Consider the following 24,236-nt stretch of genomic DNA (forward strand, 5'->3'; position numbering starts at 1 on the left):
TGTCAAATATCGGGCACACGGCGAACACATTCGCCGTGTGTTATTCATGGCACACAGCAAAATAAAGATAACAAACGGCGTCGGCCGGAGTTGACGGCGGCGGGGTGACTTCTCCGTGTGCTAAACGTGTGACACATGGCGAAGGTTAGATACTTTGCCGTGTGCCGCAGGCCCTGGGCACACGGCGAAGGGGAGAGGTTTGCCGTGTGCCTACCGTGTGACACACGGCGAAGTCCTGGTTGGGGGACCAGGTGGCAGCATAATTCGCCGTGTGCCGCCGCCTGGCACATGGCGAATTGTGGTCACTTGGCACACGGCAATGTAACCAGAAACAACCTGTTTTTTTGTTTTTTCACGTTTAAAGTACCCACTCAAACCACATATCATAGATCATATATCATAACAAGCACATGCAATATATATATATATATATATATATATATATATATATATATATATATATATATATATATATATATATCATGACAAACCACAAATTCACAAGTCAACGCATAAATTAAGTTCACAAGTTTACAAATCCACAAATCCTTATTGAAAATCCTCATAGCATCATCAAGTTTACATCCATAGAGGCACAAATTAACAAGTTCATGGCTGAGGTGGGTTGTCGAACGGCGGTGGGGCGTTGAGCTGAGGTGGCAACATGTTTTGTACGCCCGGTGACAATTCTGGCGTGTTCGATGCCGCTGATAGATTCTGCAAAAAATATAAGACAGTAAATTGCAGGTGAGACAAAAACCAAGTTCTCAAGTTATAATTCATGAAAGGAGCTTAAAGATCCAACCGATGTAGAGAGGTCGAAGCAGGTAAAGGATCAGATGTAAAAAGAGCAACTCAATCTTGCTAGGAAAAACTTTATCCAAGAATATAACTTGGTTAAGAAAAAAAATCGCAAAGCAAGAAGCTGACAGGAGCTATATATATATATCGTCTTGCCTTTTTCCTCCCTTATGCCAAGATCAAAGATCTAGCGATCTAGCTGCTAGGAGAAGAAATCTCAAAACCAAAAGCTAAGACCTTCGAGCTCAAGGAAAGAATATCCAGATACACACATATAGAAAGCAAGAAAAACGAAAATCAAGTCTAAATATGTAGGTCCCCTAAATCGTTAAGTGAGTAATGTAAGTCACAATCTCTAAGTCTAAAGTTCTCTAAGTATCTAATACTTCAAAAGAAACTAAAGAGTTTTCAAGATACTCACCGGAGGAGTAGGAGGAGCAGGAGCCACAGGGAATTGTATGGCTGGGATGGGATTACCCATTTGGACAGAAAGATCTCGAATGTAGTTGTACATCTGGGCCATCTCGGCCGCCTGCTTTTGCTCGTTCTCTTGTCATATCCTCCTCTCTTCGGCCAGTGCCGCCTCGTACGCCGCCTGTTGCGCTTGCATTTGGTGCTACAATAGTTCAAGACAATGATACAATGGAAAGCAAATATATGTACAAAATGAAAGAACTATGAATAAATAAAAAATAACATGAAGTTCCTGCACTTGGAGCTGCGACGCGGACCTCCGATCTTCTCCTCTTCAAGGCCGGCTCCTCTTCCTTCTTCTTCCCACGGCCGCCGCCTGCTCTTCCTGCTCTTCTCCCCACGGCCGCCTCCTCTGCTCTTCTATGTACGGCCGGCTCCTCTTCCTCCTCTCCTCCTCCTCTTCCTCTTCCTCCTCTACTCCGCCGGCAGGGGTGTGCGCCGCGCGCCTCCTCCTACTGGGCCCGTGGGTGGCGGCGCTGGCCTGCGCGCGAGCGTAGCTGCGGCCCGAGGCACAGGAGGCCGGCGCAGCCCGGGGAGCGGGCCCTCCGCGCAAGAGCACAGGCGGCGGCGCAGGCACAGCCGGCGGCGAAGGCTGGGGCGCAGTCGGGCGAGCGCAGCGTAGGCGGGCGCGGCGGGAGCGGGGCGAGCGCGGCGCGGGGCTGGGCGGGCGCGGCGCGGGGCGGGAGTGACTATGAGAGGGTGTCGACTGAGCGAGTGGATGAGCGAGAGAGTTCGAAACGGCTAAGTGGTGGGTGGTTCGCCGTGTGCCAGATCTACGGCACACGGCGAAGTCTTAACTTCGCCGTGTGCCAGATCCAGGACACACGGCGAAGTAATAAGTTCGTCGTGTGCCAGATCCCAGGCACACGGCGAACACCCAATTCTATATTCCATGTAAATGAAACTTGTATTCTTTTAAATTTTTCAATGTCATTTTCGAAATTTGTTTTGAAATTGAAAACAATATCTTAAAGTTCACTAAAGAACATGAATATAATTTTTTTCACTCATGTTAAATCATTATTTCATGTACTAATAGTTCAAATTCAATTTATATCAATTAAAGTTGTATAAATGCAGTTAATATGTTAAAATTATCAAATGGATCCAAAAAAATGCAAAAAATTAACATGAAGTCAATTATGTTCTCTATTGCCTATATAAAAAGTGTAGAAACCAAATTCAAATTTGAACATGTTTGCCCCTACAAACTTAACCATGTCTTTCTCCGTTACCCAGATCTTCTTCGGGAAAGTTTGAGTTTATAAGCAACGTACGTGACAAAACGTGCGGAGCTCCCTCAATTTTTTACCATAGATTCTATGTATGATAGTGTAACAAATCGACAAATCTCATAATTTTCAGACTTCGTTTGAATTTTTTAGAATTTTACAACTATTCGGTTCTACGTTCACGAGAACTTTTTGTGAACACCATTTTCGAAATGACAATGTCAACTACGACATGAGCTCTTACTGTGCACTCAGAAACACGAATATCATTTTTCCAAGAATTTTCTTCAATTATTTTATGTACTTGCAGTTCAAAATTTGACTCATCCGAAAAATTCGTTTAACAGATTCACAATTTTTATATATAGCGAACATTACGAGAAAAGAACCAAACTTTAATACAGAGTACCAAGCAATGTCTCTGCAGCGTAGAAAAAGTTTTGCGTTTGAAAATTCAAAATTTTCAAACTGTTTGCCGTGTGCCAAGAAAAAACACACGGCGAAGTGTCTTGTTTGCCGTGCGCCGAGCTATAGCACACGGAGAAGTGGCTTGTTTGCCGTGTGCCCCCATGCGGCACACGGCAAAGTTGAGCGCCGTCAACCTCCGTCGCCCCTCCGTCCACCTCCGTTCGCCACCTCCGCACGTGAGTGGCACGTGCACGATGTTTGCCGTGTGTTTTGAGGACGGCACACGGCAAAGATGGTAATATGCCGTGTGTTTGGCTTTTGCCGTGTGTTCCTAGGGCTGGCACACGGCAAAGAGTCAATTTTGCCGTGTGCGTAGGGTTTACCGTGTGTTTTATTTGCGGCGCACGGCAAAAGGGTTGTTTGCCGTGTGCCCGTCTTTTAGCATACGGCAAACCATTTGGCACACGGCATTTTAGCCGTGTTTCCGGTAGTGATTGCCTAATTGTAATCGATTGTAACATGGATTATAATATGTGTACGTTTCTGCAGCTTAATTCATCACCTAGAGGTGGCTCATTGGGGATCGCTGTGTGCTGAAGTTCACTTGCTCGACAGACTTGTAGCAAAATCATGGGTACACAAAAAGGCTACAGGATAAGAATGGCAGATCAATTTGGGGGAACAAAAGAGGGTACAGCCGTACAGGAACTATTTCAATCCACTACTACACCATTTGAGGAAAGAGGGGGCTAATTGTACCCAAAATTGGTAGCGGACTGTTGATTATATTCCTTGAAAGCGGCTCCACTACTACAGGAACTGAGACGTTTCGGCTCATGCATGCACGAAGGGACACAGCCAGCATGTTCTCAGGAGTGGAAGGCAGCAGTGAGCAGTCACCATAACTTTAGTGCGTGCGTTCGTTAAGAATGAATCATGAGATGACATGATCCTTGAACTTCTTCTTGTTCTAAAAGTAACTTGCATCAGAGTATGTAATAGTAGGAAATAATTCAGTTGTTTCCCCAGGACCACTCGTGTGGTTCTCTTTCTATCTTTTTACTACTCCCATTTCTTCTGAACATCTGCTGTCGAGAATTCAACGGCAAGTTGCCTGATTAGGTGAATTGAGGCAGGCAGTCTCCGCCAGCGCACCAGAAGACGTCGCTGCCGCAGGAGGTTGCTCATGCGAAGGACCTTGATGACGATTGGCCAAGGCAAATGCGAGTGAATCGCCTCTTGGTAGAGGAGACGCCGCCGAGCTGAATTGGCAACAGCGGGTTGCTGCAGATGGCTCGCCTACCGGAGACAGATCTATCACCATGCAGAGCATGTTCAGCATTGCGGCCTATTGGAGCAGCAGGAGTACCGCAGCTGTGTCACCTTCGGAGCTTCGTCGTGCCCCTCCATCTTGCACGAGCTGGCGCTTCTCTATTTCCGTCCAGTCGGACGGGGCGCTGCTAAGCGGGGGTTGGCACATGGTGGAGGAGGATGGTCACGGGATGAGCCGGAGCGCGTGAAGGAGACTTGCGGCGGAGCTGGAGGCGAGGACCGCGAGGTGATGATGTAAGGTTAATGTGGGGCGATCGATTTGTTGGATGGTGAAGGACGACCCGCACGCTTACGCGTAGGAGGGACGCCACCTCCGTTCTGCACTGCGTGGAGCTGACGCGATTGATCGATGGTCGACGCTGTCACAGCGGCCCCACACAGTAACAGTAGCGCATGCCTCCGGAGGCCACGATTTGGTTCAGCGATATAGAGTTACATTGTAAGCTCTAGCAGCATTGTAAGCTGTGCTCCTACCGTCAATTCAAGTTCAACCATGAAACTCCTAATCGTGTGAGCCCAGAAAGAAAGCATATGGGGCGTTGGAAATTGAGCAGACATTCTCGAAGGATTTGGTACGTATAAACTGTAATTGAGATCATCTAGCTGACAAAGCATTCATACTTGTTCCCGGTTGCGGAGGCAGTTGCTCTGTTCCCCTGATCTAGGCGTCCAATCGTCTGTATTTCTCATCCGGCATTGAAAAAGCGCTAGAGCTATGCATCGCTCGCGCTCCAAAATATAGATCCATCGCTTGAAAGAAATTAAATGGGCCTGCATTGATGGAAGAAGTTGCTGCCATGTGCTCAAGTCTACCATTCTGTATTTGCGCAAGTTAGGTGCTGGGCTGCTATATGTTATGATTACCGATCCTTTTGTTTTTTATTTTTTCTATTTATTGTTTTGTTTTTTCTTTCTCTTTTTCTATTTTTTGCGATGTATATGTATTTTTTTGTGTGCAACTAACTTGTTCGCAATGCCAAATCATTTGTTCGTTTGTAGATTAAATTATCATGTGATGTTGATTTATTTGTCCGCAATATTCATCTTTCATTATTTATCCTAAATATTCGCGATGTATAATATTTTTTCGTTGTACATTATTATTTGTTCGTCATATTAAATTTTTATTTGTAAAAAAATAATTATTTGTTCATGTTGTTAAAATATTTGTTTCCAGTGGCAGAAATCTATTATTAAGTATTAGAAAATACTTTTTTTTCAAATATCATACAAATATAAGCAAGTGTGATCTTGTTTTGAAGATCTTATAATAAGAAAGATAATGGTGATAATGGTCTAATATAAATTTAATTTGGATTCTCGGTTTAATACTTATACTTTTTTAAGTTTCAAATTTGTTTGCATATGGGTGATGTCATCATCTATGTACTTTTTTGCATGTATATAATCTTTTCACTTTAGATGAAAGTCTTAATCACACGTTAGCAAGCTCGATTTATGGTCTAAGAATCTGCACCCAACAGAAAAAATTAAACCGCACCTCTTCTGGTGATGGATACTATGTTCTCGCATCCATCATAACTATAGGTGGCCAAATGGGCGGCACCGCCCGACCCGGCCCAAGCACGCCTAAACCCGGCACACCTGGGCACAGCCCGATAAGGCCCGATTATAATTTCGTGCCGTGTCGTGCCGCCCACCGTGCCGATTATGAGGCCCAAGCACAGTACAAAATTATTTCGTGTCGTGCTGTGCCATCCAACGTGCTCGTGCAGCCCATCAGGCCCAAGCACGACAGGGCACTAAAACACCAAAATATTTGATTCAGCACAATTTTTCATCATGATTCACAAAACATTGGTAGAAAATCAACAAAATATAACAAATTGATATCTATATATAACAAATTGACACCAGTACATATGTAATTCATCCATCATATATAATACATCCTTGACATCTATAAATAACAAACAGACACCAAGAGCGGGCCTTGGGCTGTGCCGGCCCACCGTGCCACCCATCGGGCCGATCAGGCCCGATCAGGCCGGTATTATCGGGTCGTGCCTGGATGCGTCCAGCGTGCCGAGGTTGAGGCCCAGGCACAGCCCACCTATGGGCCCGTGTCGGCCCGGGCCCTAAATTCATCGTGCTGGCCCGTGCTTGGGTTGGGCTTTATTGGGTCGTGCCTCAGGCCATTTGGCCAACTATAATCATAACAAGCAGGCCGCTATCGAGCAGCATGAACCAAAAAAGGATACAACAATGGGCACACCCTGGCAACGGAAGGGGTAGCCCACGAAACAAAACCAGCCCAAAAAGAAGGACGCGACGCGGCTGGTGACTCCCTGTGGGCCCCACCAGAAACAACCATGCGTCAGGCACGTAGAACGCGATTCCGGTTCTGCGCGCGAGCGCGAGCGCTAGCAAGCATCGCAGCGCTCGATTTTCGGACCGTCTCGAGCTGCTCCACACACTCCCATGTGCGTGGGTCCTACCAAATATTAGCTGTTTTCCTTTGTTCTCCTTCCCGCCTCACTCGTCTCATCTTTTCTCAATCCTATTTTTCCCTCTTTAATCTTTATCCATCACATCGGCGGACCTGGGCCGCCCGCCGAGTTGTTGGGAGCGATGCGGCACGAGCACGGTGAGCGGTGGGCCGGATGCTTGTTTTTTCCTTTTTTTCATTCCCAAAAAATTGCTGCAACGGATGCATAACTTTGTTAATGGAGAAATTATATTTATGTTACTTTTCTTTTTCTATATTAGTTTTGGCTTCTCTCTGCATAAATTATATACATAACTTATATACATAACTTTTTATATAATTATTTAACTTATTTTGCATAAGTTATATCAATATTTCTCCCTTCTGAGAACTATCTTTTGCACAACTTTTTTCTCTTCAAATTTGTTTTGCAACAAAGTTTTGATGGGAATGTTATATATACGATTCTTCCCATAAAAGTTATGCAACAAAGTTTATATGATTCTTCCCATAAAAGATATATATAAATTCATCATATAAACATGTTTTCATACTTTAGCTACATAAGTTTGTTGTATAATACTTTTCCTTCTTTTGTGATACATCTAAGTACATTTTTTTTCTTTATACTTTTTTATGCATACTAATTTATGTATATAAATTATACATATAACTGTGCGGACCTGCATGCAGTAACGTATGTGGGGTGTGGGTGGCGAAGTCGCCCAAAGGAAAATTGGGGCTGGTGTCTGGTGTCGTTTTTAATTGCATCGTGAAGCGTGCGAAATCAAAACGCGAGAAATTCCGCGGGAATGACGCCTGGGTGCGAGGCCGGGTGGTTGCGACTTGCGAGTGCGGGTGGAGCTAGCCTAATTGACCACGGAAGCCGAAAAGCGAAAGGGAACAACGCGGAATCCAAAAATGGAAATTTTTGAGCTGTCAGAAATCGTTTGCTGGTTGAGCTCCTGGCGCGCGCGAATTAGGAATCCCCCACGTAGAAGGCAAAACAACTATCCAGATCTAGACCAAGCCGGAGACACATCGTTCAGCGATATAGATTTACTTATAGCGCAAGTGGCGCAACCGCACAGCCCCTATGAAAAGGTCCCATAATTAGCAATTGGTCCACCTAATCATCAGTTACTTTCCACGAATCCATTTCAACGTGCACCAAAATCTTGCAGACTAATGTGGCGTAACTCAAAGCTTTGTGCTCAAGGTTTCGATGTAGGATGCTTGACAACACAAGTGTAATGGTTTTTGGAAATATATAAATCATATTTGCACATTTTTCTTGCAATCATAAACCAGTAAATTCATTATATTTTAGTAAGAAAAAAGGTTCAGAATGTTTGATTCCGGGTCGTACCACCAATTGGGACTAAATGGTCAGTCACCGGTTAGTTTTTTTTTTTAAAAAAGGCATTCAATTCAAAATCACATGTGCTGTGTAAATAGAGTGGTTAAAATTATTTTTTAGTTTAAAAGGTTAGTTTGGCTTGGCTACAATTATTTTTTAGTGCTGACCTTTTAATCCCCCTTATTAGACTTGTGACTCCCTTTAGTCCCGGACACCTAATCCCGGTTCAGAAATCGAGACCAAAGGGAGTTGTGCACAGGGACAAGTGCCAGTGCAGTTTTTCAGAATCTGAATGGCTGGGAACTTCTTCATCAGCTCATAATGCAACAGACGAGGCATTCATCTAATAAAAGGATGAAAACAAACCCAGCACTGAAAAACTGCACTGGCATTTGGCTTGGCTACAAGTTTATGGACCGGTTATGGACTTTACTTAAAAAAAAAGACAAGTTAAATGGTTCCGTTGATCACCAATTCATCATGACCTTGCTACTGCATTGCATTCCTCGCGTGATAATCTTTGTGCTAGCTAGAAGTGTGTGAATGAAAAAGAAGAGAGATCGAGGCAAATTCCTTGAAGTTGACATGGCATGGCAGCAGAGTAGTTGTTCACGCTGATGCACTAGTCGTTGTCGTAGCAAGTTGTGGGCAGCGTGCTTCTATTTCGTTTTTGACTTTTGACATATTTATCGATACACCGCATGTTCTCGAGAAAATCTAGGACAAATTCGGTTCTTTTTTATTATTTCACTAATAAGGTCAGTCTCAGTGCACAGTTTCATGACACAGTTATCTAGACTGAGAACTTAATAGTATTATGAGATGAGTTTCATGGTGATGAAACTCTCATCACATCCCATGAAACTTCATCATTCTCTTTTTTTGTCATGTCAGCAAAATTGATGATATTTAATGCTATAAAACTCTCTATAAAACCTTTATTGAGACTGGCCTAATGACCATGATGTTGGCATCCCATGTCTAATTAATTAACAATCTACTTCTTTTTATTGTCAGGCAAGAGCCTCTCTGTTCTCTGTCTAATCTCAGCAACTGAGAATCTGAAATAGTTTCAAGATGTGTTAGGGTTCATTGAATTGTTCAGAGGCATCGTTGTTTATTCAATTGTAGGTTGCTCCCATAATTTCAAGATGCATAGTTTCTACAACTTTTTACTAACCATCAGGTTTGGTCAAAATCGTTGCCAACTGTGGCTAGAGACTTGTTAAAAATCTGCTCTTAATAATGGTATTTGACAATATACAAATCATATCTGCATATTTTTCTTGCAATCATAAACCTATAAATTTATCTATTTTGGTAAGGGAAAAATGTATTTTTTTTGTTATCTCTATATCCTTTTTGTTTGAATTGGTGCAAGCCCCTTAACTAATTAAACCAGTGCACTAATTATCCGTGCCTCGGTTGAGGGATACTTTAACGTCATCTGATAGCGACTTAGGTCATACAATACAAATTCGGGTCCCGCGCCAAACTGGCCCAAAATAGCCTTTTGCGCTGGACGGGGATCCTTCGATAACCCGCGCAAAACTTGGAAATAGCCCAACTTCTGCACCAACCTGGCCCAAAATTGCTCAGATGTCATTCCAGTATAAAATTTGCTTAGATTATGCTGTTTACTATAGGTGCAATATCTTGTGATATGTTGCATTATTTATTTCTTGTTATACGCAAATGTGATGAATGGTTAAATCGTGGATAATACAGTAAGCATTTCGTTATCTCACCATTAGCGAAAGGCCGGGCGGCCAGTTGGCTAGCCCGGTCCGGTAGCGTCGCAGTCCTGAGTTCGATTCTCATCAGAAACGAATTTCCGGCAGGGTTCGGGGTTTTCTCTACCCGGGTAAACCGGTGTGGCTTCCTCTTAATGAAAAAATGGTGGGGCCGTTTCCTCCCCGGGTAGAGTTTTTTTTTTATTATCTCACCATTAAACTTTTTTGTTCAATCGCGGTTAAGCTGAGCACGTGTATGCCTAGCTATGGTATGGAGCATCATCACCTCTGATGGTGTGAAGGTGTGGAGCCCTAGATCGCCTCGATCTCCTTGCAGTGGCGACACGCCATCGCAGGCTTGAATTGCCTCAGAGGTCAGAGCCTGGTGCTGGCACGGCACCATGCTGGCAGATGGCCAGCCACGCGTGGCGCGACGCCATGGTATGCACGCCGGAGCTGCTCGGCGATCGTCGCTCTCTCGCTGCTATTTGTTCACAACACGCCACCACTTACGCCATAATAAGTGCAGCGACGACGAGCTCATCGATCAGACCTCAGAGGAGATCGAGGTAGACGAAGCAACTATTGCTATATATCCGACTGCCGCGCGCATCGATCCTCCGAACGTCGACCGCCATGGACGCCGCCGCCGGGTCGTCGTTGTCATTGTCACCCTCCTCGCGGCCGCTGCGCGTCGTGCTCTGCCCGTGGCTGGCGTTCGGCCACATGCTCCCGTACCTGGAGCTCGCCGAGCGCCTGGCGTCGCGGGGCCACCGCGTGTCCTACGTCTCCACCCCGCGCAACCTCGCGCGCCTCCCGCCGCTCGGCCGCCGCGCGCCCGGCGGCGGCGCCGTCGACCTCGTGCCGCTCGCGCTCCCGCGCGTCGAGGGCCTCCCCGACGGCGCCGAGTCCACCAACGACGTCCCCGGCAACAGGCTCGAGCCGCTCTGGGAGGCCTTCGACGGCCTCGCCGCGCCGTTCGCGGAGTTCCTCGCCGCCGCGTGCACGAGCCCGGGTACGAGGCCCGACTGGGTCCTCGCCGACACGTTCCACCACTGGGCCCCCGCCGCTGCCCGCGAGCACGGGGTGCCCTGCGCGGTGCTCATGCCCACCGCGGCCTTCATCGCCGCCCTGGCCTGCGGGGCGCGGGACCACGCGGAGCTCGCCGCGGCTTCGATCTACGAGCACCCGATCGCCGTGTGCCGAGGCGGAGAGCCGCCGGCCGGCATGCCGCGGTACGAGTGGGACAGGAACGCGCCGCTCTTGTCCGGCCAAGGCGGCGCGTCGGGGATGTCCATGGGCCGGCGCCTCTCTCTGACGCTCGAGCGGTGCACGATCGCGGCAATGCGGAGCTGCCCCGAGTGGGAGCTCGGCGCGTTCCCGCTGGCGGCGGCGCTCCTCGGCAAGCCGCTCGTCCCGCTGGGCCTCCTACCGCCGTCTCCCGACGGGGGCCGCGCCGCCGGCACGCACAGGGACGACGCCACCGCGAGGTGGCTGGACGCGCAGCCGCCCAAGTCCGTCGTGTACGTGGCGCTCGGGAGCGAGGTGCCGCTGCGCGTGGAGCTGGTGCACGAGCTGGCTCACGGGCTGGAGATCGCCGGGACGCGCTTCCTCTGGGCTCTGAGGAAGCCCAGGGGCGCCGCCGACGCCGACGTCCTCCCCGCCGGCTTCCAAGAGCGCACCGGCGGCCGTGGGCTGGTTACCATGGGGTGGGTTCCTCAGATCGCCATACTGGCGCACGATGCCGTTGGTGCATTCTTGACACACTGTGGCCGGAACTCGCTCACCGAAGGGCTTCTGTACGGGCACCCTCTGATCATGCTCCCGATCTTCGGCGACCAAGGGCCGAACGCGCGCCTCATGGCGGGGAGGAAGGTAGGGTTGCTGGTGGCGAGGAATGAGGATGACGGATCTTTCGACCGCCATGGCATCGAGAGCGCAGTCCGGGCAGTCATGGTAGAAGAAGATACTAGGAGGGTCTTTGTAGCAAGTGCCCTAAAGATGCAAGAGATTGTAGCAGATAAGGAGCTCCAGGAGAGGTACGTAGATGAATTTGTGCAGCAACTTAGATGTTACATCACTGATGGCAACTCCTCTACAGCTGCAGAGACTTAGTGTATATATATAAGCTAGTATTGCCAATACACAGGTTGGGAAAAAAAATCATGTACTGTCGAATAAGGAAAAAAAAATCATATATACTGTCTCATAATAAGGTATCGTGCTATTAGTAGTACGCAGTTGCAGTAAGCTAAGGGAACATATATATCACAATCGAGACAATGACATCATAGTATATCCATCTGGTGAAAGGATGTAACAGTCAAGCGGCGGCCAACGACGACATTTGAGTTATGGAGTTTGTGAAGACCAAGTGGTGCGCATTGTTTGGATTTTTAGTTTCATGTTTGGGGTGTATTTGAGTGGATTTGTTAGCTTCATGACTAGTGTGATATGTTTGTTGAGAGTCTTGGTGTTGGGTTGTTGCTCTTTTTTTGTTGTTGTATTGCTCAATTTGAATTTTCATCTTCTCTTGCTCGGTTCATTTAAAAAAATAAAAAATAAACGCTTTGTATCTTTTTATAAAAAGTACCTCGCATCTGATTATTTTGAACACCAACAAACATCATATCGGTGAAATGGTGAGAGACTTTGTCTACCAGAACAACCATTTTGCATACAATAAATAATCAGCTTCACTGACAAAGTTTAACTTCGTCTGTGAAGTTGATTATTTATTGTATGCAGTCTCTGATGTGCTAGGAAATAAAGGTAATAGGGAATTGTATGGAAACGATTATTTATTGTGGAACAAATAATATAGTCGTAGAAAGCATATCTGGATCCGCATTAGCAAAATCTAAGTTAGCTTATTAGAATAAGCAATTCTGTTAATAGAGACACCGCACTTGGATGATAACTACAGAGCCCGTGACATGTACATCTCAACTAGTATTAAAAAAAAAGCAACTTAAATGTTTACGTTGACCACCATGACTTGCTCTTGCAAGTCCTCACGTGATAACCTTTGTTCTAGCTAGAAGTGTGTGAATGAAAAAGAAGAGAGGCGCAATGCAAATTCCTTGAAGTTGACATGCATGGCTGCAGCTAGAGGTGAAGACGTAGAGTAGTTGTTCACGCTGATGTAAAGGTCGTTGTCGTAGCATGTTGTGGGCAGCATGCTTTCATTTCTGGAGAAAATCTAGGACATCCGGTTCATCTGTGTTTGTCGTGATTGCCGATTATTTTGACAACACGCCGGGGGGTTGGCGTCCCTGATGTGCAGGTTGGTGTCGGAGAGGATGCAGAAGTTCTGGTCCTTCTTGCCGTGGAAGTAGAAGTTGTTGCCGTCACTGCCGGTGAAGCGCGGGTCACCACAGGACACGCCGGTGAAGCGTGGATAGAAGGAAATTGAGAAAAAAAAATTACTTTACGTTCTTCCTCTGTACCCTCGCTTGAATGAAGACACCCGATCGGCCCGACTTTCCCAAATGCCCACCACCATCCCTTATCCTCTTTGGGTCTTGATTTGTCACGTCATTTTAGTCGTAGTGGTCGACGGGAAAAAAAGAAATGAATGAATATGTCCTTTTGGGAAAATGTAGAATAATACACCTACCGAGACGTGGACGTATCGCGGTCAAAAGCGACAGACTGTAAATCTATTGCAGGTTTTCTACATAGGTTCGAATCCTGCCTCTCCCACTTGTAGATACAAGAGAAGAGAAAGTAGCAATTCAAGTAGGATTGGTAAAAATTAGATATATATAAATAGCATAATCCCTTTTTCCTTCCTGAACCTTTTCGTTTTAGTAAGTTCTTCGCTACTGGACAAGACTATTATTACAAGTCCAAAAAATACGTTGCTCACTGGAGCGATGATTGATTCAAATTTGCCTAAAGATCGTGGTTGGTACTAGATCTATCGATCAGTAGCTAGTGACTAGTGAATAAGATAGCAAGCAAGCAAAGCAGCTCTTGTGCGTGCTGCAGAAGCTCTTGTTCGTGATCTACTTCTATCCATCGATTATGTACTCGGAATTTTAAACTTTATGGTGCTATATCTTTTGGTATATTTGTGAGATTAGTCTATATTTGATCAAATTGTAATATAATTATGTAGTCAAGATACTCAAAAAATATAAGAATTATTGAATTATACTCGTATTCAGCAAAAAAATAAGATATCATCAACCTTAGAGGTATTTCGGACATTTTACCACTCAACTCAGAGAATCAACTCAAAATAATCAGGATTGACAAACACCCAGCTTATCCAGACAACCGATTCTTCAGACAGCTGGCTTATCTCAGAATCTTGATTCTCAGATAAGCAAGGTTTAGAAAAAGTCGAAACAAACATGGCCCAATACAATAAGGTTATACATCATCTCAAAAAATACAATAAGGTTATTATTTTGATGGCCTCTTTGATTATTTACTAATGAAATGATGATGATAATGTGAAGGGGTTCACGGCGCAATGGCAAAGGCCACTGGTTGGAGTGCTCCCACCCAGGGTTCAAATCCTGGGTGCCGCACTTTTATGCTTTGAGGGCTTCCCTTAGAGTTTTCCTATAAAAAAGAAATGATGATGATAAGGAAGATGACCAGAACTTGTGATGAACATCCATTTCATCTATTGAGATTGGGCAAAATATCCTCGATCAGTGACGAAAAAGCTTCTGAATCATGTCTTCTGCTGCTTGCTATACTACAGTACTGTACAGTCTTTGCTTTGCGGCCTAGCTACCTGCCTCCAGTTGCAGTTGGAGCAATTTTGTTCCATCATAAAAAAAAAAATCAGCAACCACTCAAATCAGTAACACAAAGCGCGGTACGACAATAATCCACACAAATCACCATAACATTTTGGATCAGTAAACATGCATGCAACATCGATCAAATCATAACCACACATGCCACAATCCAGAACTAGAAATGGTACAATATCTGGGGATGCAAATTTAGCTCAAAGCCATGATGAATAAAGGGAGCAAGGGGTTAAAGCGATGTGCCCTGGGGAGTAGGACTGGTCTCCATGACTTCTTCAGTGTCTCCACCACTCTCAAGGTCACTGGCATGGCCATCAGGCAGAGCGGCCGCTGGAGCAGAGGCGACTGCAGTCTGCTGAACCTGGGTGGTAGGAGCCAAACAACCATTGCTCTGCTGAGATGGTGATCCAGGAGAACTGTTGCTCGATGTGCTGGCTTTCTCCTGCCACAGTTGGCTCCTCTCGATGCCACAGTGGCAGAAGAGCGCCCAGACGAGGGTCACGAACTCGCCTCCGAACTCGAGGTACTTGGCGTGTGCTTCTGCGTTGGAGCTGGGGGCGATGTGCACAAGCAGGTTGACCCATACCTTGGCCAGGAGCTCCCAATGGTGTTCGTCCTCGATCAGCTTCCTGCCCAGCACGGCACCTCGCTGCACTACATTTATACTCAGTTTTCTATCCTGCCTGTCTTGTACTGATGGTTCATCCTGCGCTACAGCGAGGAGCTTCTTGTACACGCTCTGCACTGAATCGCAGTCTCTGAGCATTCCACGAGCTTGTGAAACAGCCTTTTGTAAGATCACCTTGGGCACCAGAATGGTATCAGGCAGCAGATCCGGCCTGGCGATGAGAAGGTATGCGCAGTACCGAGACAAACTGTTTGCTACTTCATAGTTAGTTCTGAGATCACCATCAAGAGACTTCTCATCTATCATAAGCTCTTCTTTGTTGCTCAAGTTCATTCCACTGTCCTGGGCGAGCTTCATCTCACAGAGGCTGGTCGCAATGTGCCACACAAGAATGGCTTGAGAACATGTTGGTAGCTGAAGGCATTCGTGCCAATAATGCTGATGATTCACCTGCTGCTCAGTGGCACACAGCAGCATGAGGTCTGCCGGCAGATGACGGCCCTCGAAGGTTCTGGAATGGAGACTGCAGAGTGCCTCAAAAAATCTTGCCTTCACCATCTCCGGGAGCTTGATGGCGTCGCTGAGCTTCATGCCATCACCCTTACTTGCGACCACTTACTGAGTGTGTGCAGCAGCTTCCACTTCCAGGGGATATAGCTGAATGACTGCACGAAAATGTACTGGCCTGTACGAGTTCGAAGACATGGGTTCCGGTGACTGTTGAAGATATTTCTTCCCCATGAAAAGATGAAGTGTCTAAATATTGTACTGCCATTCACATACTTGCATATACACAACAAGGTTGTCCAGTCTGATAGGATGTACATTATGACTTCAAATATATCGACGCCCATGATAAAAGCTATGGCCATTGCAATAAAACTATAATCGAGATATGGTTCATGTACTGTATTTTTTTTCTCCAATCGATGATCAACATCTATGATAAGCCACAAAGCCATGCTGTACCTGATGACTGACTGTAGGAGACTGAAGGTTAGTGAGAGAAGCGACCCTTCACAAAAGACCATGGGGAAACTAGTGTGGAGGTAATCATTGAGGAAGGAAAGCTCTATTCCCAGCGTTCCAAACGCCTTCTCCGCATTCTTGACCAGGACCTTCTCAGCATTATCAGCGGGGACCCCCTCAGCGGCATTAGTGAGGATCTGTGAGTATATGAGCTTTCGGGTTGTCGAAACCGATTCCCCATGTAGTGTTGCTCCTTCCATCCTACATCTGAGAAGCTGAGATAATGCAACGGCCAGGCACAAATCCTTCATGTTGTTCCCCTGCTTGTTGATGCAGCGTAGTAGTGGGTGTTCATATTGCCAAATCTTGTCCAAGGTGATCAGTGACCTCAGGTTGTACAAGCTATGGCCACTCTTCTTATTATTTCTCTCTGCCTCTCCATACACCAAGTATGTGTATCCTTGCATTGTCTCAGGGTCGCACCTATCAGTTGTGACAGCATCCATGTACTCCTGAAGAAGTTCTGAACTCTGGCCATGCCACAAGGATTCGGAAACTCGATAGCGTGCCAAGATTCTGTTGAGGCTCTTAAGGACCAAGGAACTCCAAAAAATCCAGAATGGGGCGCCCCACAAGCCGTGTGTGACATTCATGTACGCCACGGCCAAAAGCTTCAACATGTTTCTCAACTCAGTATATGTACCGTACTTGGAGAGGCTGTTGAGGGTAGAACGGTAACTGACCAGTGCAAGGGCCAAAACTGGGAACGCCTGATTTTTTGCCCCCAGAATGTACACAAGTATTGAGTCAGATAGAGCATCTAGGAGATTCAAGGTAGATGACCTGTCAGATTTAGGAGAGAAGGGAGCGACGCCATAAGTGCACATAGTGATGTACAAGGCCAAGAGGAGTCCGATCATAAACCGGATGCGGAACAGGATGTAGGTATCCTGGTTCCAATTGATGATCAAGTATGTGATCAGAGAGCAAATGTCCGCCATTTCTGCAGCTCCCAGGCACTGCTTCTATTCTGGTATAATCTGGATCAAGCACATGGCAACGAAACCATATGTTAGTAAGGATATCACCGTTGATGCTGTGTAGTGGATCAAACACATTATTAGTGAACTTAATGAAATGATACACAACTCTCTTTTGCGTCTGAGAAAAAAAAAGAGATTTTATGGTCCGACCGTTGGAACATAGTTTGTTTGGTTTTGATTGTTTCTCTTTCGTTGTTTGCTTCCATTTAACTATAAGGTTTTGCTAGCTTAGTTCCTAGGTTCAGCAGCTGTTATAATTATTGATCAAAGAGAGGCATGCTGGGGTTTAGTTGCAACATAGGCTCCTATCAACTATCAACCAACCATCCTGTAGTTGATTAGTGAATTACACAAATAAAAGGGTTAATTTATAACTATGGAGGCAAAACTGACATTTGAAATAGTCATACACCATGCTTAGAAAATATTCACAGCATCACACTGTATATATAAACCTGTTAAATAAATTAGTTATGAAGAGCTGCCTCTAGGACAACGTACAAGAGAGCACTACTCTCACTGAACAATAGTAAGTTTGTTGATGCATAACTGAACTTCATGGTGAGCGATTTGTACCAGGAATTGCTAGCAAGCTAGGTGCTCGAGGGCGACGAGAGCTGCACTGGATGATCTGTGAGAGAGCGCGATCTTTCCTTCACTCCCTGAAGCCTCATGTTATGGAGAGACAATGTCAATGGAAGGAAATATTTCTAGCAGTTGCAGCCAGTACAATTAGTAGTGCCAACTCTCACTCCCGTGGCATAGGTGCATATATAGCTGGAAATTTTGACTGAAGCGAGTAGGTGTAAGCATGTGAAAGCACGAAAATTAAACTAGTTATGTTAGTTCACAAAACATGTGAAGAAACGTCTTAGTGGAGACAGGTCACTGACTAAGAACACGCAAGCACATAGTTCCTTTTTTTACCCCCAAAAAAGAGAGCTTTATTGACTAAAGCCCAGTCCATAGAATTACCAAAAGACACTTCCAATAATATATGGTCAATAAAGCTGCGTAACAATAGAGTCATCACTTATTCGGTCAAAAAGATGAAGTCATTACTTAAAAATATGAGTCACAAGTTAAAGCCCTAATGATATTGACAAGCAAAATCAGATAAAGTCCTTATGGTTTTTCTGACGAGGCTACTTCAAGATGATGCAAGCCTGGGCTTGTGTCAGATGCATGCCTGGTTGGCATGGTAAACAAACAACAACAACAACATATCCTTTTTTCCCAAGCAAGTTGGGGTAGGCCACCTGGTTGGCATGGTAACGGATATATATTTTATATCTTACTATTAATTTTGTATCGCAGCAAAATAAACTCAAATTGATGAACCCAAAATGTCATTCCGGAACTCGTTCATCAAATGGTTTAGAATTTAAATTAATTCCACTTTGAAAGTTTAGAAAGAAAAAGGTTAAAAGGAATAGTTTGCTCCACATGTAACCACACCACAAGGTACCGTAAGAGAATCCATTTTCTACATTCAAGAATGCAACTTGCAATTTCTTTCTTTCTTTCTTTCTTTTGGCAAACACGGATCCGTGTAGCATTGTTTTCATGCACTACTATTGGGTGGGTTGGTGGACCAGGTTAAGGATATTTCCTTTTCTTAATCAACAATTTAGTTGAGAGAGCTAAATTTTCTGATAACACACAGCAACAACAAAAATGGATGCATCAATTACTCAATTATTAACCACTCAATGTATGAATGCAAAAGAGAAATTGAGATGGGATAATGAAATGGAATGAGGGAGAAAGCAGTACACAAAAGGGGATTGCAATTGGTGCCCATGCCCCCTGCTGCTCGCGTCGGGGCGGCCGGGTAGGAGGCCGCGGGTGCAGGCCGGTGCGCATGCCGCCGGCGGAGCCGGCCGCGGAGATGCGCCGCCCGTAGGCCGGAGGCGCTCGCTCACCCAGAGGCAAGGGCATGCCAGCGCCAGCAGGGGCCGCGGGAGTCGAAGGGGGCGGGCGGCGTGGGGCGGAAGTGTGCTCCGGCGGTGGCCGGCGGCGGCGCGGCCACACGCGAAGGCAGAAGGGTCGGCGTCGAGGAACAGTTGGGCTACGGTTGCAGCCTGGGCCATAATTTCTAAGTACCAAACAACTTTTAGGCCCAATTATAGGATAGTTCTGGGCCTACCTAGACTAACCTTTGAGCCCGCCACAATGGAAACGAGTGGTCGGAGCCCGACAAGTTGCCGGCCCACTCCAGACGAACCTAGGCAGCAGCCTGCATTTTGGGCTACTTTTTTTTTCCCGTTTGGGCTTGGGACGGCCGGGTGATTTTTAAGGAAAAGTCGGATGTTGTTTTGCAACTTGAAGCATTTATCAATGTTGACTGTTTTGTCTTGATAATTGACTAATTATCTCAGGTCGAACAGATATGCAATTTATACTAACAAACTTATGAAAAAATTAGCTAGTGTATGGAACAATTTCAAAGTAGAATATGGAGCATTTCCAATTACAAATGGACATGCAAATTGTTTTATTGGAAACGATTATGGTTTACTATTTGAACCGTCCAAAATACGCCGTTAAACATCTCGTGAAAATTATAAGGATAATCTAAAACACACCGTGTGACATTGCATGGATCCTATGGGAACAATGCAAAATGTGTCAGGAATATTTCATGAACACCAAGCAGACAATCTAGAATATGTCACGGTGCATCTCATGAATACTATGAGAACAATCCGAATTATACAATAGAACATCTCATACATATATATCATAGGACAATCTAGTGCACCATGGAACATTCCATGAATGCTATGGAACAATTCTAAATACATCGGAACATCCACTACTAGAAAAAATGCCATAGGCACCGGTTTCTTGAACTGGTACCCCGAAAGCGGTACCAAAGGCTCTTCCAAAATCACGCAAAATATTCTTTGGCTGGGATTTGAACCCACGATCTCTAGCCTCACACGCTGCTCCTTTACCATCTCAACTACACAACAATTCTGATTAAGAAGGAAATATTTTCCTTTCAAAGTAACTCATGTATGAGTCTAAGGTACCGGTTGGTAATACAAACGGGTACCTAAGGCTTCTAAGGTACCGGTTGGTGGTACCATCCGGTACTAATGTAAAAATTACCACCCGGTACCTATGGAGAGTCTTAGGTACCGGTTGATAATACCAACTGGTACCTAAGGCTCATTCATAGGTCTCATCCACTCCAAAAGTACCGGTACCTTCATACTGGTACTTTTGGGATGGACTTAAGGCTTGTTTTCTAGTAGTGATCTTAGGCATACTATAGGTTTTATTATTAGGTCACAATAATAGAGAAAAATAGAATATGTTCCATCCGTATATTAGTATTGTTTTAGGAGTCTATAATTATGTCCTATTAGTTCACATATGATGCTTTTCTAGGTGTTGTTCCATTGAGTTAGTAAATACAAATAGAATAAATGATACAAAGTTAGAATAGAAAGAGCCAATAAAACAATGTAGATATTTTCAAAAATACATAAAAAATAAAAACAGAACACAGCTAGTAGAGAGACAAAAATAAAGAATGAAAAAAAAACTAGACTTTAGAACAAATTATGGAGAAGAAGGGAGTGCACTGCCCTCAAAGAACCTGCGCTTGATGTGCACGGCTCTCCAAGGCTGCTGAAATGGCATTAGGCGACGATCGCGAAGCAATCATCGCGAATCAAGCGGAGGGAGCCAATCAGAGGAAGATGAATAAGGCCCCAAGACATCTAGGTGAGTTTATCCTTTGTTCTTGCATTCCATTACATCTGCAAGCTCGATTTCTATCTTCGTCATATTCATGTTCTTTCTCCCCTATGGAGTCCAACGGGAGGACAGTGGCTGGTGGCGTTTGCCAGAGCCCCATGTGGTGAAGGCGCACTACTACAGCGCCCCCTATCACCGCCGGTTTGAAATGAGCATCACCACCGGTTTTGGGGAGCGTTGGATTTAAGTCGATGGTGATAGAAGGGGTCATCACCGCCGGTTCATAAACCGTTGGTGATGAGTGCACCCACCGTTGGTCACCGCCGGTTTGTGGATAGAACCGGCGCTGAAGACAATTTTCCCATAAAAAATTATTCATATAATAATATTGCACCATTTGCACAACATATATAATATATCATTATAGCAGCAAAATTTTTATCATATGAGCTCATATATTGAGATTAAACGAAAGAGTTCATACATCAAGATTAAAACAAAGAGTTCATACATCAAGCCTAGTTTTAAGCCTCTCTCTGTAGCAAACTTAACAAGCTGTCCATTACTCTCTGGTTGGGCATTTGATATGATCCTAAAAATTAACAATGTGACTTATTACATGGAAATTGGACAGAACACACATGACTTCAAAAATCAGAAGAGCTTGCAAAATGTCAACAAGACATGAGACAATCACATTTGTTAAAATATGGAAATACATGCACAACAACCTTAGCCGAAGAATAAAATGCAAGTCTGAGAGAACTGCAACTATTGTACCCCAAAGGGATCATGTTGGAGGATATCCAGAGCCACATCATCCCTGTTAATTGTAACTGAAACACCATTAGCATGAGACCGTTTATACCAAAAGTAGAAGAATTCACATCATGTGCTATCTGTCAGGTTGTGAAACCAAAACAAAACAATGCCAGATTGTTAAATTAGCTGAGAAATGTGCAGATAAACTTATGGAAAGAAAGGCAGATGGGGCAAGAAAATAGAAAACAAGTTTTTAGGTTATAATAATATTCAAAATTACTGACCATAGAAAAAAAAACTTGTGCAAATGGATTTACAGAGGCGGGCAATAAAAGTTGTCTGCCTGTGTAAATGGATTTACAGAGAGACTGCTGTCTGCCTGTGCAAATGCCTGATTTACACAGTCCCTTAATTGCTTACAAGCGGTCGCAAAGCCCGCCTCTGTAAATCAGTTTTAACGGTATGTATTAATGGTCAGTACAATAGTGTGACTGCAGTGTTTATTTACAAATGTAGGCTGATGAGAACCACTGATGTCCCTATCTGTACACAGTCAGTGCAATCGACGACTTGACGAAGTTTTAATTGTGCCCCGTCTTGCACGTTGCCAATGTTGAATTTTGAAAGATAGGTTGAAAGCAATATATACTGGCAACGTGCAAGACGGGGCAATCGACCAGCACAGTAATGATTTCCAAGAATTATTTTCAGTCCATGATCATGACATGAGAGTCAGGCATACGCAAATCTAAAGGCTGGTCAATCAGTAAAGTGTGTACAGGGATGTGCATGAGCTGGAAGCCTGCAAGGTGGTGAGTGCGTAGTTTTTTTTTTTGCCATGATATATGCGTGGAGACTTCAGCAGCGATGGCCGATGGATGATCGATTAAGAATTTGTTATTCCAAAGTAGGAGTCGATAAGCACCTGTTAGATTTTTATTTGCTTCTCTTCGTAAAGATTTTTTTCAGCACGTCTTGTCCGTGTATCAACCCATATTATCTAGAATACCAACCAACAAATTTCAACAGGCTATTAGGTGCTAAAAGTTCTGTAAAAAATAGGATACTCCTCAGTCAAGGATAATCTTAGAGCATCTCCAAGAGATTGTGTAAAAATCCTAGCTAAATGACTAAATAAAAAAGTAAATAGCCAGCCAAAGGGTGAGCTATCCAACAGTCTTTCCATCCATCCCCTGATCCAGTCCAAAAAAGAAAAATACACTGCTATGTGGACCCCATGTGTCATACTCCTCTTTTATCTTCTCCCTCCCCACCTACTTCCCGCCGCCCACCCCTGACCGCACCGGCCGCCCCCGTGCCGCCTGCTCCGCCGCCTCCGCCCTAGCCCGACGTCGCCGCCGTCACCACTGGGCCTCTGCCGCCAAGCTCGAGGGCACCGGATCCGCTCGTGGACACCGGATCCGCTCGTCCCGGACCCCACCTTCCCAGAGCCCGTTGTCGTCCTTGCCTCCACGGGCGGTCGTGCGGGAGGGGCAAGCGGCACAGGAAGGCCAGATGACGAGCAAGGCCGGCTAGGCATTTTTGGCTAGCGAGGCCTCTATTTTGCCGATCCGGATGGCGAGGTGGGCGGGATGGCTAGTCTATTGGATGCTGTTTTTCTTGGTTTGTCCAAAATTTTAGTTAGCCAGATCCATTTAAAGAGTCTGTTGGAGTTGCTCTTAGCTTCAAACCAGGGCATTGGAGGTTTGCAACCACTCGATGAGACAATGAATGATGACGACATGCCAATCCTACGTGGCCAGTCCTACTAGTGAAATGTGCGGAGGAAGTTCTCTTGCTGATTTTTAAGCAGATTTTTTAAGCAGAAGAGATCAGAAAATACTAAAATACCGAAGGGGGAGACTAGCTATCTCCTGAGAGTACTCCATTCGTCCATTTTTTTTGAGAAGGAAAATATATTGATCTTAGCGCATTACACTGGCCCTTTCACAAACAGGACCCAAAAGAAAAGGAAAATTACAAAGAAGTCCAAAGTTCCTATTTCTCTTCCTCGAAGCCTTCAGAGATCCGTTCGTCACCGCCGCCGAAGCCGCTTCCCAATCGTCGTCGGGCACCAGAGCCAATCTCCACAAGGTGGAGGCCGCAGAGGAGGGCTTACTTCTAGGCGAATCAGCCGAGTACACTGCCTCCCAGGTGCATCGGCCAACTCCCGTACCCACGACGCATCATTAGATTCCACCGCCGGCAACCCGAGCAAAGCTCAGATTTTCAGCAAAGATCATCTTCCTCGAGATTAACAGGGTCAACAACATCATCACCTGAAGAAGACGACGATGCGCCGGCCCTCGACTGCTGGACAGGTCTCCCCAGCCTCTCCGTTGACGTCGGAGTAGATCGCCATCGGAGAACGGAAGAGACTGGGAGAAATTATTCAGCTGCGCCGCCGTCGCTTCCGCATCACCGGCGCCGCCAGGAAAAGCAAGACGCAGAGGAGCCACACTCCTCCGGTAAAACCTAACTCCATCGCCGAACATCGACGGCGAGCAAACCCTAGACCTAGGTGGACTCGACTAAGACCCTACGAAGACAGGCGATCTA

General features: G+C 45.4%; 2 protein-coding genes across 6 annotated transcripts; one reads left to right on the top strand and one right to left on the bottom strand.

Moving 5' to 3' along the window:
- The first annotated feature begins 10,176 nt into the window (after positions 1 to 10,176).
- On the top strand, positions 10,177 to 12,230 carry LOC120686873 (UDP-glycosyltransferase 91C1-like). Its single transcript, XM_039969066.1, has one exon. It carries the CDS (start codon positions 10,426 to 10,428, stop codon positions 11,902 to 11,904), a length of 1,479 nt encoding a protein of 492 aa, XP_039825000.1. The 5' UTR covers positions 10,177 to 10,425; the 3' UTR covers positions 11,905 to 12,230.
- Positions 12,231 to 14,061: 1,831 nt separating this feature from the next.
- Positions 14,062 to 19,273, bottom strand: LOC120686106. 5 transcript variants are annotated; one of them, XM_039968265.1, is made up of 3 exons: positions 18,981 to 19,273; positions 17,781 to 17,866; positions 14,062 to 17,201 (listed from the first exon to the last, which is right to left on the bottom strand). In XM_039968265.1, the coding sequence occupies exon 3, from the start codon at positions 17,160 to 17,162 to the stop codon at positions 15,780 to 15,782; it is 1,383 nt and encodes a 460-aa protein (XP_039824199.1). In that variant the 5' UTR covers positions 17,163 to 17,201; positions 17,781 to 17,866; positions 18,981 to 19,273; the 3' UTR covers positions 14,062 to 15,779. The 5 variants fall into 5 exon arrangements, with proteins under 5 accessions (XP_039824199.1, XP_039824198.1, XP_039824197.1 ...); XM_039968264.1 differs by having other exon boundaries at positions 17,781 to 17,994; XM_039968263.1 differs by having other exon boundaries at positions 17,781 to 18,393; positions 18,464 to 19,273.
- Between the last annotated feature and the right edge of the window lie 4,963 nt (positions 19,274 to 24,236).

Source organism: Panicum virgatum, chromosome 8N (assembly GCF_016808335.1).
Source record: "Panicum virgatum strain AP13 chromosome 8N, P.virgatum_v5, whole genome shotgun sequence".
Lineage (NCBI taxonomy): Eukaryota > Viridiplantae > Streptophyta > Magnoliopsida > Poales > Poaceae > Panicum > Panicum virgatum.